The following is an 18681-nucleotide window of genomic DNA, read 5'->3' on the forward strand; positions in this document are numbered from 1 at the left end:
CCAGGATCAGAGATGCCTCAGATTATACTTGCTGGAGCTGCGTAGACATAGAGAGGGTCTCTTGAGAGGAAGGGGATCAAAGAGGGAGAGACATCGAGGATCAGGACCATACTAGCACGGCATGGGAGACGTCCAGTCAAAGTACTCACCATGGAGGACATTGAGGATATCCGCCATCGACCGATGAGAGACATCTTTGGATAGTGATGTATATGATGCTTACCTTTGTTGCAGGAGTTACCTTTGTTGCAGGAGTTTTCCTTCCCACATGTTATCCATTAGGAGCTCCTACTACCTTACTTTTCCTCATAGTTGTTGTTTCAGTTTCGGTTAGTTGTTTAGCTGTTTTAGCTTTTCTTACACAGACATTGTATCAGATCCACCAATTGTTGTAGCCTTTTTGGTCTCATAGATCATTTTGGCCTTTTGAAGACGTTAATATATCATTTCATTTCATTTCTCATCACATCGATTGGAGATCGAGACTGGCAGAGCAGCACGGTTCCCCCGAGAGGAGAGGGTATGTAGATTTTGCAGAGAGGAGGTGGAGAGTGAGGAGCATAATGTATGCAGATGCAGAGCATATACAGCCATCAGAGAGAGATATCCCATTTTATTCAGAGAGCCACATTCCCTACGCCTGATCTTTGAGGCAACAGACCAGCGCATACTAGGGAGATTCATTCTAGACATACAGCGTCACAGAGAGACATCATTACACGCTCAGACAACTCCAGAGGGGCAACGACGAACACAGATTACTACATTTTCTCACAGATCCACCCCACTCCCAGCCCCTACACAGCAAGGAATTACTCTCCAGAGAGCAGAGACACTCAGAGCCCGCAGGAGACAGAGGACACCTGGCTTTCGGACACCACACCTATACCAGAGAGAGATGACAGAGATCAGAGCTCAGTTTCACAGAGAGGGTGCAGAGCAACTGGCTCGCTTCAGAGCAGACCCAGGCATGTTCTTCAGAGAGCTGTGGACACCCCCTTCATTGATGTATACCATTCTATACCCCCAGTATGGTACAAGATGGAGCTAGCTAGGTTGCATATCATGATTGTATACTCCATGCATATAGCTTTGCATTCTCCTAGTAGTAGAGCTCCATCACCTCCCCCACTCATTGTACTTATTGCACACCCAGATTCAGCTTTTTTAGTTCAGTACTTTTTCATTATGTTGGAATGACAGAGGATACCCCACACAGGTACACTGATTTGTCTCATAGGCCGAGTTCGGTCTTTTGGAAGACGTTAATAAAATCTTTCTTTCTTTCTTTCTTTCTTTCTCTCTCAGTACTTTTTCATTTTGTTGGGATGACAGAGGATACCCCACACAGGTACACTGATTTGTCTCATAGGCCGAGTTCGGTCTTTTGGAAGACGTTAATAAAATCTTTCTTTCTTTCTCTCTAGCCCAGCTAGAGAGATTATTTCAAGGCATATTTCCAAGCACCCAATACGAAGTGTTGGCTCTTTGACACTTTAATACGACCAGCAGCTATGTATGGTGCATCCTTCTTTAGGCCAAGCATAGGAAAGGATGGGTAGAGGAGCATAGAGAGGCTACACGTGATGATGTTGTCACATATGATCAAGACTAAGCCATATGTTCCACATTACATTATACGTGCAGAGTTTGGGCTGGCCCCATTTGTCACGTGCATCTTGCACTTCGATGCCGCGTGACCAAGACTGGTAACTAGCCCCTTGTAAACCCCACTTTGGCACGAGTGAGCCACGGATCCATTTTAGATTCCATGGTCAGGTGTACAAGTTGGAATGATGTAGAGGTGTACCAAGCTTTACCTCGGACACCAGATCTAGAAGTCAGGTCCTTTGTTGCATGCAAATGGGCATCCAAGCAAAGGGGCAGCCCTATGGGCCACCCCATAAGACTTGAAAGCCTTGCCTACAAGGTGGGCAGCCCTTGGGGGCTACCCTAGGGACCATGGAGACCCCCATGTCCAAGCAACCAGCCATAGGAGGGCTGGAACCAAGGCGGCAGCCTATAGGGACAAACACACCCAGTTGGCCAGCAGCAGCAGGACCCACCCCCCACCCCCCCTCCCCTTCCCAATTCTCACCGAGATCCCTTCCCAAAACCCAACCTTGGCTAGCTCCATTGTGGAGTTAAAATAGCAGTCTAGTGCTTTACATGATTTACAAGTATGGGAATTCGAGCTTCGGACACAAGCCGCAGCTCGCGCTACCGCACAGGATGAACGAAGACGACACATGGAACATGAGCATTTTCTTGCAACTCTTGACGCAAGGGCGGTACCAGCCACTTCCTCGACTCACCTCTACAAGAAGGTGAATTTTTGTAAGTATAATGGTAAACTCGTTCCCGCATCTTTGTCCTCGTGGATTCATCAATTTGAGGCTTACTTTGGTGGTGCCCGATAGGAAGTCAAATGTGGAAAGAGTTGCCTTAGCTAGCTGCTATATAGAAGAGGAAGCTATATCTTGGTGGACAAGATATAGGTTCCTCTACAAGAAGGTGAATTTTTGTAAGTATAATGGTAAACTCGCTCCCGCATCTTTGTCCTCGTGGATTCATCAATTTGAGGCTTACTTTGGTGGTGCCCGATAGGAAGTCAAATGTGGAAAGAGTTGCCTTAGCTAGCTGCTATATAGAAGAGGAAGCTATATCTTGGTGGACACATTGGGCCCACACAAATTCCCAATTTGGGGTTGCTACCTACGAATGGGACCATTTTGTCATCGATCTCAAGCAGCGGTTTCTGTCACAGGCGCGCACGTGTAATACAGAAAACCAATAGCACAAATCACTCCATACATTCAACATCCATCACAACATGAGCATGAATCAACACATACATCGTGTACATATACATCCTGAAACCATACAAGATAATCTTGCACATGACAACACTAGGGACTGAAGTTGGGCCAAGCCCCCCGTGAGGTATCTTTATTACCAACAAAGTGTTCTCTTGTACAAGATGCGCGTGCCCGGGAGTTCCACTCGTCACCCAGCACCAAATTTATCCAAATCTATGAGAAACAAAACAATACAAGCTCTCGGTCACCAACCAGAGAAAAGCAGTCACCAAATCCCCAATAGAGAAACAAACCCTTGGACACCAAACCAGTCACCAACTGCTTTTCAGAAAAGCGAACCCTCGGTAACCAACCAAGTCCACGGCAGTCACCAACTGCCTTTCGGTGAAAGCAAGCCCACAGTCACCAACCTGGGCCCAACGATCACCAATTGTTACCTTGGTTTCAGGGCTGTCCACACGTTTCTGCAAATCTGTAGCTCCCAACTGGCCCAAACAGCACTTAGACCACTCGCTTTGCATCCAGTGAAGTAGGGTTGAAGCCAGGCCCAAACTGTATCTGTTCCATCTCAAGGAAACCCTTGGAGTATTGCTGAAATCTGCTGTAAATCAGCACAGCGAGCCAGAAGAGAAGCTATGGAGGAAGTCGACCAGCCCTAAGCAACATTTATGCAACTCATCTGGTCCCTGTAGCCTGTATACATCCCGACCAGCACTAAAGAAAAGAGGAAACGTTGTCGGCCAACCCTATAGCTGATGTTTCAACAATCGTCCAACCACATATTCATTGTTCCATGAGTCAGCCAACTCTCTGGCAGCAGCAGTAGATGGAGTTGGCCAGCCACAAAGGTCTCTTCCTTGTTGTCCAACAGCCCTATGTTCCCTAGAGAAGCAGTCGACCAGCTCTCTTGGCTGCACTTAGCTTGCTCCACACCCCAAGCACCCAGAAAAGCAACTCGTGGATGTCAAAAATAACTCCTTGGTCTCTTTTAGCAATTCGTAGGCTTTTGGTCCAGTGCCCGGGTGCCCAAACCTCATAATTGGTCCCGGTTCATTAAAATAGTCCAATCCGATGTGAACACTCTTATAAATTATAAGCTTGTCTGCCCAAACTTTAATGAATGTGAACCTGCAACCATAGACTTTAGCAAACAAAGGAAATAATAATAAAATAAGGTTGAGTGTGCACACTTACCACCTGCAAAACACATAAAATTCACCGCCTTAGTCCCAAACAGGTGTGCGCACACGCATCCACCATAGGGTGTCCAAGCGTCCCCGAAGCTCGTGGCCATTCACAGGTAAAATACCATGCAATCTCCAGGCAAACAAAACAAGTCACACATGCAAGTGCATTTCACAAGCAAATGCTTGAGCGCAATGATTTGGATTAAATCTCCCAACTTGCCATCTTGTACACCAAAACTGTCGCGACCATCGGCACCACCAATGCTGGATCCAAATACTGTACTCACTAGAGGCATTGCCCTTGCATGAGCCCAGCTAACTCACTAGGATCACCAACCCTTCCATGAGTTCACATACTCACTGAACAGAGTCACCAACTCTTCCATGAGTTCAAATACTCGCTGAACAGAGTCACCAACTCTTCACATACTCTCTGAACAGGGTCACCAACTCTTTCATGAGTTCACATACTCACTGAACTGAGACACCAACTCTTTCATGAGTTTACAAATTCACTGGGGTCACCAACCCTTGCATGAATGCATAACTTCAGTAGTAAGAGTCAGTAACTCTTCTTACTGACTTAGAGTCACCAACTCTAATCACTAATTAAAGTCACCAACTCTACTATGAGTGAATCCATCATGCTCCAGGAAATCCTTCCACATGGCACAAATCTCTCGAGCATTGTGGCATCCCCCTCGGCTCCAGATCAGTTATCCCCAACTGAAAAGCGTCCATATATGCAGTAAGAAGATCCGGGTACTCCTCAAAATAGTCTTTATCAACCCACTTCGCATCAAGTGCTGTATAGTTTTCGAATATAACCAGATAACTACGAACAAGCTTGCCACGAGGCACCTTTCGTTCTTTGTGAAAGACAATCTGCTCAAGCTACAAAATTTCTTCCAATTCATCAATCTCTGGTTGGTCCTCCAATACATGTTCAAAGGGATCTTGACCAACATATGGTTTCAAGAGACGGACATGAAAGGCATTATGTATCCGCCAATGAGTTGATAACACCAATCAAAAAGCTACCTCATTGATCTTTTCCAAGATCTGAAATGGTCCATAATACCTGCAAGATAGCTTGGGATACATTTTCTCTTTGCATGTCTTCTACCCGCAAGATAGCTTGGGATACATTTTCTCTTTGCATGTCTTCTTATGGAGGCGAGATTTTTGGAATTTCAATAAAACCCAATCACCCTCCTTGAACTCCAACTGTTTCCGATGTTTATCTGTAGCTTTCTTATGTTTTTACTGGGATCTCTATATGGCTGTCCTCACCTATAATAAGGCAATACCCAAATCCCTAACATACTCATCGGTTGTAAATATTTCATCCTTTGTGCGTAGGATAGGGGGCAAAACCACTTTGCCATACACAAGCTTAAATGGTGCCTTACCCTTAGAAGTATGCACTATATTGTTGTAGGCAAACTCAACAAGTGGTAGATACTTCTCCCAATCTGATTTGCGGTGAGAAACATAAGATTTCAGCAAATCAAGCACCGCTCAATTTGCAATTTCACTCTACACATCCGTCTGAGGATGATATGCCGAAGGAAAATTCAACTTGGTTCCCATATTATCAAATAGTGCGCACCAAAAGAGACTAGTGGTGCGAGGATCACGGTCCCCCACAATTGTCTTTGGCATGCCATGATGCTTGAAGATCATATACTTTGGCTATGGTCTTCCGCACTGAAATGAAATGTGCTTGTTTATTGAACATGTCCACAATAGTCCAAATAGCATCATTCCCTAACTGAGTTTTTGGAAGATCCATGATAAAATCGATGGCAATACTTTCCCAAGGTTGATTCAAAATCGGCAAAGGTTGAAGCAACCCTGGAGTCTTATGCCCATCAAATTTGACCTTTTGGTAAACCAAACATTGGCGAACATAATCATTAATGTCTTTACACATCTGGCTTAGAGTCACCAACTCTAATATGAGTGAATCCATCAGGCTCCAAGATGTCATTCCACATGGCACAAATCTCTAGAGGATTGTAACATCCCCCTTGGCTTCTCATCAGTTGTCCTCAATTGGAAATCGTCCATATATGCAGCAAGGAGAACCGGGTACTCCTTAAAATAGTCTTAATCAACCCACTTCGCATCAAGTTCTGGGTAGTTTTTGAATTTAACCAGATATCTACGAACAAGCTTGTCACGGGATGCTTTTCGTTCTTTGTGAAAGACAATCTGCTCAGGCTGCAGAATTTCTTCCAATTCATCAATCTTTGGTTGGTCCTCCAATACCAGCTCCAAGGGATGTGGACCAACATATGGTTTCAAGAGACGGACATGAAAGGCATTATGTATCCGCCAATGATCTGATAACACCAATCGAGAAGCTACCTCATTGATCTTTTCCAAGATCTGAAATGGTCCATAATACTTGCAAGATAGCTTGGGATACATTTTCTCTTTGCATGTCTTCTTACGGAGGCGAGCTTTTTGAAATTTCAATAAAACCCAATCACCCTCCTTGAACTGCAACCATTTCCAATGTTTATCTGCAACTTTCTTATGTTTTTCGTGGGATCTTTGTATGGCTGTCCTCACCTATAAGAAGGCAGTATCCAGATCCCTAACATACTCCTCAGCTGCAAATATGTCATCCTTTGTGCATAGAATAGGGAGCTAAACCACTTTGCCATACATAATTAACATTGACGTGTTGAAGTGCTATGTCCATAATCAGAAAGGTAAGTGGGAACAATTTTCACCTTTGATTCAAGCTGTGTTGAATGACTCTTTGTCTTCATCTATAAGCAAGACTCCATATGAGGTAGCATTTGGAAGATCGTTCCAACTTTATTTACTAGGACATCGTCTTCAATGCCCAACAATAACCGCGTGACAGAGACCTACCAAACCGCACGAGGCCTATTCTCGGCAAGCCAACAAGGACAGAAGGGATGTGAAATTCTTGGAAGGAGATTGGGTTTATTTTAAGATTATGAAAAAAAGATTGAAACAAGTAGGCAAGCGATGCCCAAAGTTATCATTTCGGAGTTTCGGACCTTTTCCCATTCTGAAGAAGATCAACGAGGTGTCCATGAAGCTGAAGTTACCTTCCAGTTGGACAATGCATGATGTGTTTCGTGTTGCTTGGTTGAAGCACTATGGTGGACCTCTGCCCACAAATGTCCAAGATGAACCGGAACCAGATATCATCGACAACAGCGAAGTGACAGTTCAAGAACAAATCCTCTTGCACCGCTTCAAGCACGGCTCAGGCCGCAAGGAGCACCAACTTCTCGGAAGTTTTAGGATTGAGACCGGTTATTTTATCCCTAGAGGACCGCATGAGGCACGACAAACATTTGAGCACCTGGATCCCCGACAACCTCATACAAGACTCCGAGATAAGTAGCAAGATATGTCGCAGGATAGAGGAGTTTTCGGAGGGATAAGACTTTCACTCAGGTCGGGCTTCCGATTTCCTTATCTCTCCAACACTAGGATCTCATGGAAGGCGGCTTCAAAGGTGCCTGCAATGAGATTATGATCACAAGAGCCATGCCATAGAGGCTATTAGACGGACTAATCCATTTGATTCCCAAGGAGGGTGGTGATAGATTGGAGATTCGGCACTAGAGACCAATCACCCTCCTAGGGACCGCCTACAAAATTCTAGCCAAAGCCATCAGCCGGCGGCTGCAACCCTTCCTCCCCCATGGCACATAGATGAGTTTCGTCCAAGATTGGAGCGTTCTTGCCAACATCTTCAATTCCTGGGAGGTGACCGCTTCGGCCATGGTAGCAGGATCTTATTGTTCTCCTCCTGGAATTTCAGAGCCTAGGACAGAGTGGACGGGGGCTTTCTAGAGGGGATGTTGTGCGCGATGGGATTTCCGGAGGAATGGGTCCAAGGCATTTCTGGACTTTACTCGGCTTCACACAGCTAGGTTCTCATTGAGGGGCCCAGAGGTGACAGATTTCCGCTCTCTCCAGCAGGGCTGTCACTGGCACCTTATTTATTTCTGTCGTGCTTTCACCGTACTCTTCTTTCTATCTCTTGAAAACCATAGCCCATAGGCGCAAGTATTCAACACAATTCGAATCACCTGCAGCCTTGAATGTGGCTGTCATCTCACAGCCCAATGGGTATCTGTTTCACCATCGAGCTTCCCATTGAAGTCGGGAGGCTTCAACATCCTCAACATCTGAGTCTGCTCAACTTGTCTAACAAGACCAGAGTGAGCACGACATTTCAATGTGGGAACCCTGCCGAGGCGATGGTACAGAGAAGGAACCTGAGCCCGATGAAGATGAATCCCATGAGCAAGACCAACAGCAATCCATACCACAGCTCCAATGTTGCCGGATTAGATGGCGATCCGAACAATGGCTTTCCTTTTACCAGGAGCAATGCTCCACCAGCCACTCAACACTCTGTGCCAAGGAGCCGGCTGCTCCACCTCTTGGTCGGGGTCATCATGCTCCTACTGTAAACGATGGACAGCCACTGAGCCAGAATCCAAAGCTTCAAGAAGCGGGTGCCCTTGTTGGAGCACGTCCACGCGAGTATTGCAGCCCACACAATTACCTGCTTGTCTGAAGACATTAAGGGGAAAACAAAATGGTAATAGTAAATAAGTTTCCAAACATACCTTTTCCCAAACTCTACTAGGCTCCCTGATTCTAGCCTAACCAGGCACAGGTAAAATGCTGGAAAAGAAATTTTGCAGGAACCTGGACTCTGATACCAATTGTAAAACTCCTAATGTTGTGATTGCATTAACAAATATAGAAGTGCACTGAAAGACAAGCAAACACAAAGCACTCACTATAACCCTAACACTAATCCTTGTATAATGTACAATGAATGGAAGATACAACTGAACATTCAAAGTAAAGAAGGTGATCAATTCCCTGCAGATCCCAACCCAAGTTGCAGATGACGTCTCTTGCTCAGATGCAAACGCTGGCTGCCATATCTTGCTCCTGCTCTTCCTAACCTAACTCACGTGCGGTGAAGATCTCCAGGATGCAGTGAACAGAATGATGGATGGGAGTCCCATTTATAGGAGCCATGGTAAACTGGTTGGCAATGAAAAATAGGAGTCAGCCTACTGCTGACCTAGCCAACCTGCCCCAACTGCCTGGCTGGACTTGTCAGCCCACCCCCAACCTGTACATAGCAGTCCCAGGTCCACGGTCCACTCCACTGAGTCCAGTATCTAGATCAAAAGGTGTGACTAAATGAGAGACAGAGACACACAGAAAATAGGAGACATTTGCATGGACAATACAACATTAGGCCTTCAAGGGAGACCCTAGCCTGTGCAAGGTATGAAAATAACTGAGTGTTGGGTTGCTTTCATGCATGAATCTCCTCCAAAAAAACAATTTAATAATCTGAAAAACTCAAAACAAGAAACAAGACAGCCTTTTCTGATTCATCTTAGAAGTGGAGATGGGAACACATAGGTTTTCATCTGCAAACTAAGGAAGATCAAAATCAACAAAGAAAATTGCCAATGACAAATTAAGGAGATCTGAATTTGTTGCAAGAACCTTAGAGCTTACTTTGTTCCACTGGGATTGAATGCCACGGAATAGGCTGCAGTGATCTCATCCATTGCATCATATGCCCGGTAGGAGCAGCGCAGCTTAGAACCCAGAATTAAAGCAATATCAGGTAAAATTAAACCTAAACAAGAGTGTGCAGGCACCGTATCATCTTTAGAGGTAGCTTAAATCAGCTAGAACCTAGACTAAATAAAGTGTGTGCAATACACACCTGGCCCGTCACAGCATCCCAAAGATGAACTGGATGATCTCTTGTTGTTGTGGCAAAAACACAGGTTTCTGGTTCTGCACCCAAAAACACACAGGCATTTAAAATTCCAAGATAATGTACGTGATGAGATGTGATTACCAGCTTTCACAACGGATACCAAAACTGGTCAGGGCCCTTGATTATCCTAAGAGACCAAATCTTCTTCTCTAAACACTTCTTTAATGACCGTAAGGCACATGATTTGATCTCACCATACTATTCAAGTTGCTTTGCATCGAGGATTGTTGAATGATGCACGCCAACAGGGATGGTGTCCACTCCATTGCCAAGGTTCATTTACTCCTCATTTTCATCCTCGTCTAGCCATCAAGCAGCCTGTACCCTGACTATACTCATCCTAATAGAACCTCTAGGGAGTGGTGCAAGAGAGGCCAAGGCTCAATGGTCATTTTTTTGGAGACGCAGGAATCAACACATGTCATTTAATCTCTGCCCTACGAAGGTTCTCCCCTCCAAATCAACGGCAAAGATCATGAAGAGAAAAAGAACCAGAGCAGCATCTGCAATCATTCCCATGGACCCATGGAAATAATTACACTTCAAATGTTTGGCATGTTTGGGGGAAAAGAGACACCTTTGTCAACAGAAGATGACAGCCAAAACGTGCAAGGCATAGTCTTCCAGGACAACCTCATCTTATCACATGATTTTAGTCTTGTCAAGAAAAAAGGGATTATCAGCATTTGGGACAGGACTCAAAAGGACCCACAATCTGCACAGTCTTATCCCACGGTTTTGATCTTGTTATTAAGACCATTCTGTATTAAATGACTACCAAATACAACATTGGTTCATGTCCATCAAATTTATGTGTGTAAGTTATCCATCAAATACTGAAGTAGATATACTAAACTTTATCCATTTGAAGGGAGAAAATAACAAAAAAAACACCCCAAAAAAAGGAAGCTGCTGCACTTCCAAACGTGATTTTGGCAGGGAATATGACAATATTCTGGAAAGTGTCACTCGGTCACCTGAGGCCAACATGTGAGGGTACCAGCAAAAATCAAAAATAGGTTCCCCTTCGCACAGCTCCAAGTTTGACATAAAGGAGTCTGCAGCGAGGATCAAAAACTTTAGCACATGGTGAGAATTTCTGACCCAAAAGAAAGTTTTTAGCAAAACTGTTATGTGATTCAATCAGGTAATGAAATGTTGATCCATTGCACACGAAAAATAGTTAATAACCTTGTGGATCAGTCATGCACATTTGAAACAGAGCATATCAGCAAACCGTTTTCTTTCAAAAGCATTTGTCAATCATTACACCATTGATTGAATCCAATACTCAAAGGAAAGAGCAACTGAGTTACTCAATGGTTAGACATTGCACTGTTTTAAAATAATCATGCCTTGCAGATAAATTGCTATCTTTGATGTCCATGGCAGCCCATGTCCCTGGTCCAAAGTTGACCAAGCTTGAGGTGCGTTGTTCTTGCCTCAGGATCAATTCAGTGAAGGTCAAAATGCCAGGTAAAGTTTCAAGGACATCTAATCAGTGAGCACCTGCATGGTACACGTTAAGCCATCCGATTCCCCCTTACGAAGGGAGAGAGTTGTCCCGAGTAGGGTTTGATCCCACATCCTAGGGACAGAGTTGTCCCAACTAAGGTTTGATCCCACATCCTGCCACATGGGATCACTAGGCTAATGCTTTAAAGGCAGGCCCTCGATTTGTAACCCACAGGGAAAGTGGTCAGAAATAGACCATAAAGATTTAATATAAAGAATAAGGGCCTGTCACATGGTCAAATGAAAAGTCCTATATAAAAAAAGTGAAAGATAACTTTCAATATTAAATTTGAGCCCCAATGTGGCACGAAACATTTCCGTTTCTGAAACGAAACAGCTTTCAAAACGCTTAAAACAGATATGTTTCTTTGCTGAATCCAAAAAAGTTTACGAAACGTGGGTCAAAAAATAGCAAAAATTTAGAGTAGTACTCATAATAATTTTGTATTTTAGAGTGAATGCTAGTAAGTGTCATTTTCAAATGACTTCATTTTCAAGAATGTCCCTAAATTTATGATTTCAGTTTAAGTGACACCCCCAAATTGTTAATTTGCCCGAATTTCCTAACAATTTTACCCTAGAGTTAGGGGTTTTCACCAAATTTGGCCTAAAATTATGGTTCCCTTCTAAAATTTGCCCCAACATTTTGCTTTTCCACAATTTGTGACCTAAACATGGTGTTTCCCGCCAAATTTAAAGATTCCATGAAATTGACAACCCCAAATTAATAACTTCCCAAAGTTCTGTTTTATTTTTTTCACCCAAATTTAGGACTTCTTCAGAAGACGCTCAAATTTATGGGTGCCCCTTAAGTTTTTCCCCAAATTCATGGTTACCCCCTTGATTTTGTCCCTCATTCAGGTTTTCCCAAATTTGCCCCGAACTTTCTCAAATTTATGAGCTCCTTACACTTAAGAATTCCCAAAAAGACCAGGATGGGTGTATGTCAAATTTGTGTAGAATAAAGACAAGGTGAGAGAATGCAAAGACCTAAGAGGCGAGAGGTAAGCTGTGATGATTTTGAATGATTTTATGATTTTAAGCTTTGACTTCATATTCAATGAATGTAAATTATTTGATATTATTTTTGTAGATCCCATTCAACATGCTTTGAAAATTGTTCGACATCAACAAAAAGCATAGAGTGACAGAAACTTGTAAAACACAGAAAAAAGTTCATAGATAGCAAGGAAATATACTCTCCTGTAGGTTCATCCTGGCTATTCCCTCCTGGTTGCTGCCTCACGGGCCTGAGCAAGAACCACCTGTATCAGCCTGCTTCTCTAATCCCAAGGTTCCCCTAACACTACTAGATTAGAGCACTAATCCTAAAGATTAGTACTAGGTACGTAACAGAGGCTGAGGGGTCATGGGCTGGTTTCAGCGCATTGGCCAAACCAACAGGTAGGGCAAAAGGCCACATAGGACGCCTGGCATAGGTGCCCATCTTTGGAGGACACCCATGTGAAAACGCAAGGCATATTGATCTGCCATGTCCATAGCAGGAGTATGACAAAAATCTTGGTCCAGGCACACAGACCAATTGTGAAGCCATAATGATAACCATCCAATAATAAATAGCCGATATCTCTGAGGGAAAAAGGAAGAAAGAACCATATGTGCGAGAGATCAGAGTAAATCAACACAGCATGAAATGGATGAATGAATATATGTAAAATGGTCAATATAATCCAGTACAAGAGGGCCTCTATGTGAGGCACTGATGAAGTGACTCTGAGGAAGTAGACTGGCGACGAAGAAAGGAGGAAGTCGGAGCAAGAGCACGGTCTATGATGAAGGCTCGCGTTGGGGAAGAAAGAACCATATGTGCGAGAGATCAGAGTAAATCAACACAGCATGAAATGGATGAATGAATATATGTAAAATGGTCAATATAATCCAGTACAAGAGGGCCTCTATGTGAGGCACTGATGAAGTGACTCTAAGGAAGTAGACTGGCGACAAAGAAAGGACGAAGTCGGAGCAAGAGCACGGTCTATGACGAAGGCTCGCGTTGGGGACTGCGGTGGCACTCCAAGTGTTGCAGAGGGCTGCAAACGCAGGGCTGCTCCTGAATGGATGCTGAGCAGAGCCTACAGAACGCAACAGTGTGTCAGGGCAGGGTGCTGCGCTGACCTGGGCACTGATGTGTGCTACGCAGGCGGCAAAGCACCGCGCAAAGATGGTTAAGCAGCGGCAGGCGGCGAACTGCAGAACTGCTGGATGCTGTGAGAGCAAGTCACCACATTGCTGAGTGCTGGATGGAGCAGCAGGGCCCCCACAATGCCAGGTCGGCTGGCCCTGTCGGCTAGCCTATCTGACCTGGACAAAAGGCCTTTTTAGGCCTTTGTAAGGTCTTTGATGAGGGCCTTCTTAGGCCCTTATTGAGAGCCTTTTTGGGCCCTATTTGACCCCCCTTTTGGGCCTGAAAGTCACACACCCCCTCTCAAGCCAAAAGGGGACCATGAGAGAAGATGATGAAGAATGTAAGTGGGTGAAGAGGAACATGATGAAGTATTTGCCATTAGGTAGGTTTGGTTGTTGCAGGTATCGAACATTTGTTCTTCTCTTCGTCTTTTGTAGAGTCTTGTGAGTTTGGGCCCGTACTAGATCAATGCCACAATGCAAGGGGTTTTCACATGCATGAATGCCCATATGGGTTTTCATGCACACATGCGCCCCAAACACAAAAAAAAGAATGCGGTGCAAAGGGCATGCAAGATGGTAAATGCTATGCATAGGGTTTTCACATGAGCAGTGCACTCACGGGGTTTTCACTTACTCATGCACCTTTTACAACAATGATATATAACTGGTGAGGATGGTCCCCCTCTCAAGATGTTGAGGGTCATGGTGCAGGACCAATTCTGATCCGCTCGCAAAGATGCTCGAGGATAGGCCGATTGTTTGACGGACTCTATAAGAATGTCAGCATGGTTGTCCGCCGTAGGAATGTACCAGAGCATGATGGTACCAAGCTCAACTTGTTCCCTGTTAAAGTAAAAATGAACACCAACATGCTTGGTACGATTAGGAAAAATAGGATTTTCCGGCGAGGGCAATCGCACTCTACCTGTCGACATAGATGGTAGAATCGGTGTCCATGGGAAAGCGCATCTAGCTGACGGAGATAAGTAGCCTCAATAGTGGCGTCATAGAGGGCCCAGTACTCAGCCTCAGCTAAAGAACCTGCAACGGTGTCCTGCTTCTTGCTAGACCAAGATAAAGGACCAGATCCAATGAGTACAAATAACCACCATGTGAGCACCAAGAATCGATATCACCAGCCCAATCGGAGTCCATGTAACCACGCAGGGTGAACCCACGACTGTAGTATAGTCTGAACATATAGGTACCTACTAGATAGCGAATAACCCTCATCGCTGAACTCCAATGTAACTCCTTCAGAGCATTGAAATACTGACTTAATATGGATGTGCAATAGGAAATGTTAGGTCTAGAGTTAGTGAGCCATATGAGTTTCCCAACCACTTGGCGGTAGGCTCGCTCTTCATGTGGTTGGATCTGCAATAGGAATTAATGAGTTGAAGACCGTACTTTTGTTGTGACACAAAAATACCATCAGGATGTTGGACTACCTCGATGCCAAGGAAATACAAGAGAAGACCAAGATCAGTCATCTCAAACGTATTTCTCAGCTGTGCCATGATATGAGCCACTTTGGCTTGATTTAAACCAGTTATAATGAAATCATTGACATTCAACACTACGTAGCACACCATCGCCTAATCTGTGTGAATATAGATATTGGGATGACAGTGTGATGGTTGAAAACCTTGGCTGCATGGAAATTTGTCGATGCGATGATACTACGCCCGGGGGACTTGCTTAAGCCCGTAAAGAGCTTTATGCAAGCGGAAGACTTTGTCCACATGCTCGGGGAGCAAGAAACTCAGGAGGTTTGGTCAACATAGACTTCCTCCTTGAGAATGCCATTTAGGAAGGCACTCGACACCATCTGGTAGACTGGCCTGTTGTGGTGTGCGGCCAGATTGAGTAAGAGACGCATGGTCGTCATTCGAGCTATAAGTGCAAAGGTCTCGTCTCGAAGTCAATGCCTTCTTTTTGGCGAACACCTTGCACTACAAGCCGAGCTTCGTACTTGTCCAAGGTACAATCGACCTTAAATTTGGTGCGGAATATCCATTTGGTTCCAATGACCACTTTATGACGAGGGCAATCTGCAAAGGACCACGTGCCATTACGGTCAATGCTTTCGAGTTCTTGTTCCATAGCTTGTTTCCTAGTGGGTTGTTTGATTGCGATGTTGGCTCATCATGTAACTATTTGGTCCTCCTAGCTCTATTTCACATAATGAAATCCATGCTCGGACACCAGACACGTGGAAGAAGACATGGGGACAGGGTCCATAAGGATTGATTAAGAAATAGCACCATTCTTGGTCAAAAAGCAAGAAAAAGCAAAAAGTCAAATAGGGTTGAGCACGAGCCAGGGCACCATTGGAAAGAGGAGACTAAGCCAGACCAAAAAGCTAAAAGCCGCTTTCTCAAAAAGCAGCTCTAAGGCCAAAAAGCAAGGCCTTGAAGTTGTAAAAGCACAAATCAAGAACTTTGGCTATTACTAATAATATTTAATAAAAAGACAAAAGCATTACTTTTTGGCAAAAAGCAAGGTTTCCCCAAGTATAAAAGCAGCACGAGCCTCTCTTGAGCATCAAGTTGAAGAAGAACCTCTTCATCGCGTTGCCATCTTCGTTCAAGCATGGAGATTATCTTCTTCATCATCATCTATGAACCAAATCATGGAGTTTTTCATCGCTACCCGCTGATTTCGGAGCCCTTCATGGGATGAGCGAGTGGATTTAGAGCTTGGACATGGAACTTGGGCATAGAGCTTGGACATGGAACATAAAGCTTGGACATGGAAGCTTGAACTTGAGCATAGACATGAAGAACTTAGACATAGAGCTTGGGCATGAAGCTTGGACATGAACATGGAACACAGAACTTAAACATGGAGCTTGGATTTTGGACTGGGATTTGGATTCATTGGACCTGGGATCCATTGGATTTGGATATTGGATCTGGTACTAGCCCATGAGAGATACTTGTGGGTCATCCTCGTGGTGTGCTCGACATCAGAGATCTTGTACGTCGACATCGTCATCGACTTGGATATCCTACATCGGCATATTTGTTTGTTTTGTATTCATTGATTGTATTGATCCTGGCCTGCGTGCCCATGGATTGTTTCTGAATAAATTCTTGAAAGGGGGCGGGGCCTATTCCCCACTCAATGTGGTGTACTGTGCAAGATCCCCATTTCCTTTTCTCTCCTCCCTCTCTCTTTATACTTTTATCTCTTGGACACGTGGTTGAGTCTATCATTGCACGCCCCGCATAGTCTTGCTGAAAACACAGAGGCAAAGTAGGCACAAAGATCCAGCTTGGTGGACCAACGAGGCCCGTCCAAAGGGGAATCGCTAGGAAGCATGCCTAAATCCCGCATGGTGTGTTGGTACCAGAGGGGTAAAGGGTCCTTGAGTGGCCGTCGGGAGGAGAAGGCTCCTCAAGCGGTGGAGTAAGAGTAGACTCATTGGGTTCATGTAACACACTCAGAGATTCTTGATCAGGTGGTATGGGCAGCAGAAGGCGAAGTAACTCCCGCTCATCAAAGACAATGTCTCGATGAACAAAGACTTTGTTCGATCTTGGATCAAAGACTTTAGAGGCCATTGATTCAGAAGAGCAGTCCACAAAAAATAAGCAACTCACTCCTTGTCTCAAGCTTGCCTCTCGTGTCATTGGGAATGTGTGTAAGCACGACACCCAAAGACTCAGAGATGGAAAACACTCTGTTTCTCGCCATGAAATGTCCGAACGGAGTCCTGTGGGGACAGCGACTGTAGGGCAAGGTACATCGCAATGTTGACCGCTTCTGACCAAATGCGTTTAGGTAGCTCTGTTGCAAAGAGCATGGAGTGTGCTATATCCATAAGCGTATGGTTCTTGCGCTTGACCACTCCGTTTTGTGAGGGGGAGTTGGTGGAGGTGAGCTAGCGTTGAATGCTCTCCTCTTGCAAGAACTCGGTGAACTAATGGGAGATAAACTCACCACCATTGTCACTGCAAGCAATCCCAATCGAGATGCCCATTTGGTTAGTGACTAACCAAACCCACGTGGTGAAGTATTGAAAAGCATCTAATTTATGCTTCAGGAAATACACCCACATGTATCTCGAATAGTCATCTACAATCAGCATGTAGTAGAGTGACCCGTTCAAGGAGGGGGTTGGGCATTGCCCACTCAAGTCGAAGCGAATCAACTTGAGGATACCCTAAGCACAATGAGTAGCATGCTGTGGGAACAATGTACAATGCTGCTTACCCATTTGCCATGGTTGGCAGACATCCTTGGTCAATTTGAGGCCGGGTATGCCTTCAACCAACTGGTCCCTAGACAACTAATAGAGCGTGTCATAGGGTAGGTGACTTTAGCGATAGTGCCACAGTCATTCAATGTCGGAAGGAGCTCTGGTTACATAGGCATGAACCAAGTGAAACTCAGAACCCTCGGAAGATGGCTCAAATAGAAAGGTAGACATCTGGTACTTCTGTGCTTGACCTTGGGCAACAACGAGATCGGTAGTATCATCAATCACCTCAACAACTCACTTGTTGAAGTAAACTCCAAGATCGAGTTGGGTCAACTGGGATACAGAAAGTAAGTTGAGGCCCAAGTTAGGAACTAGGTAGACATCGTCTAAGGTTGCCTGGTTGGGGCCGGTGGTAGTGTGCAGTGCCAACAACTTTGATGAGCATCAGTGAATTGTTGCCACATCGAACTTCACCCTTAGCAGGGCATCAGTGAATTGGGTGGGCTGCGATGATTGGCACAGATGGATCACCAAGTAACTGATAGATCTGAACGAGGGTAGAAGCATCCAGATGCTGACTGCCTCGTCTAGCCCGATCCTTTCGGAAGAGTGGCCAGAGTCAACCACGGATGTGGCCTGAGCGACATTCGCCGAGGAGCTGAGATGAGGTGTAAGAGATGACCAATTAGACATCCCTTCCGGGTTGGCAAAGCATAGTGACGGGGGGGGGGGGGGGGGGCGGGGGGACCTTGAGCGACCTAACCAGTGGTTCGCCCTCAAAAAGGCCTAGGCCAATTTGTAACAGTGCCTTGTTGCTGGTTCCCTTGTGGGAGACCCTCGGAGTAAGTGCTAGAGCAGTACCCCCTCTCGACCGCCAATTTGGGGCATTGCCACCACCTTGGTTGTTTTGGCGATTCGAGGTGTTGCTGTTGGGGTTGGTACCTCTGTTTTCCCTGGCGTTGATGCCATACTCATCAT

General features: G+C 45.0%; 1 protein-coding gene across 5 annotated transcripts in view; it reads right to left on the minus strand.

Annotated features, from left to right (window-relative positions):
* LOC147607764 (Transducin/WD40 repeat-like superfamily protein) overlaps positions 1-18681 on the minus strand; it is a 143008-nt gene that overhangs the window by 83528 nt on the left and 40799 nt on the right. For all 5 annotated transcript variants that reach the window (XR_015264549.1, XM_086789577.1, XM_086789576.1 and 2 more), the window contains 3 exons: positions 10808-10888; positions 9774-9847; positions 9560-9642 (listed from right to left, as the gene is read on the minus strand). Coding sequence is in view for 4 of the 5 variants with exons in the window: in XM_086789577.1 (XP_086645703.1) it covers positions 9560-9642; positions 9774-9847; positions 10808-10888 (238 nt within the window). In the remaining variant the exon portion in view is untranslated. The remainder of the gene's footprint in view (positions 1-9559; positions 9643-9773; positions 9848-10807; positions 10889-18681) is intronic.

Source organism: Cibotium barometz, chromosome 54, assembly GCF_041138505.1.
Source record: "Cibotium barometz isolate CiBa-2024 chromosome 54, ASM4113850v1, whole genome shotgun sequence".
NCBI classification, from domain to species: Eukaryota; Viridiplantae; Streptophyta; class Polypodiopsida; order Cyatheales; family Cibotiaceae; genus Cibotium; species Cibotium barometz.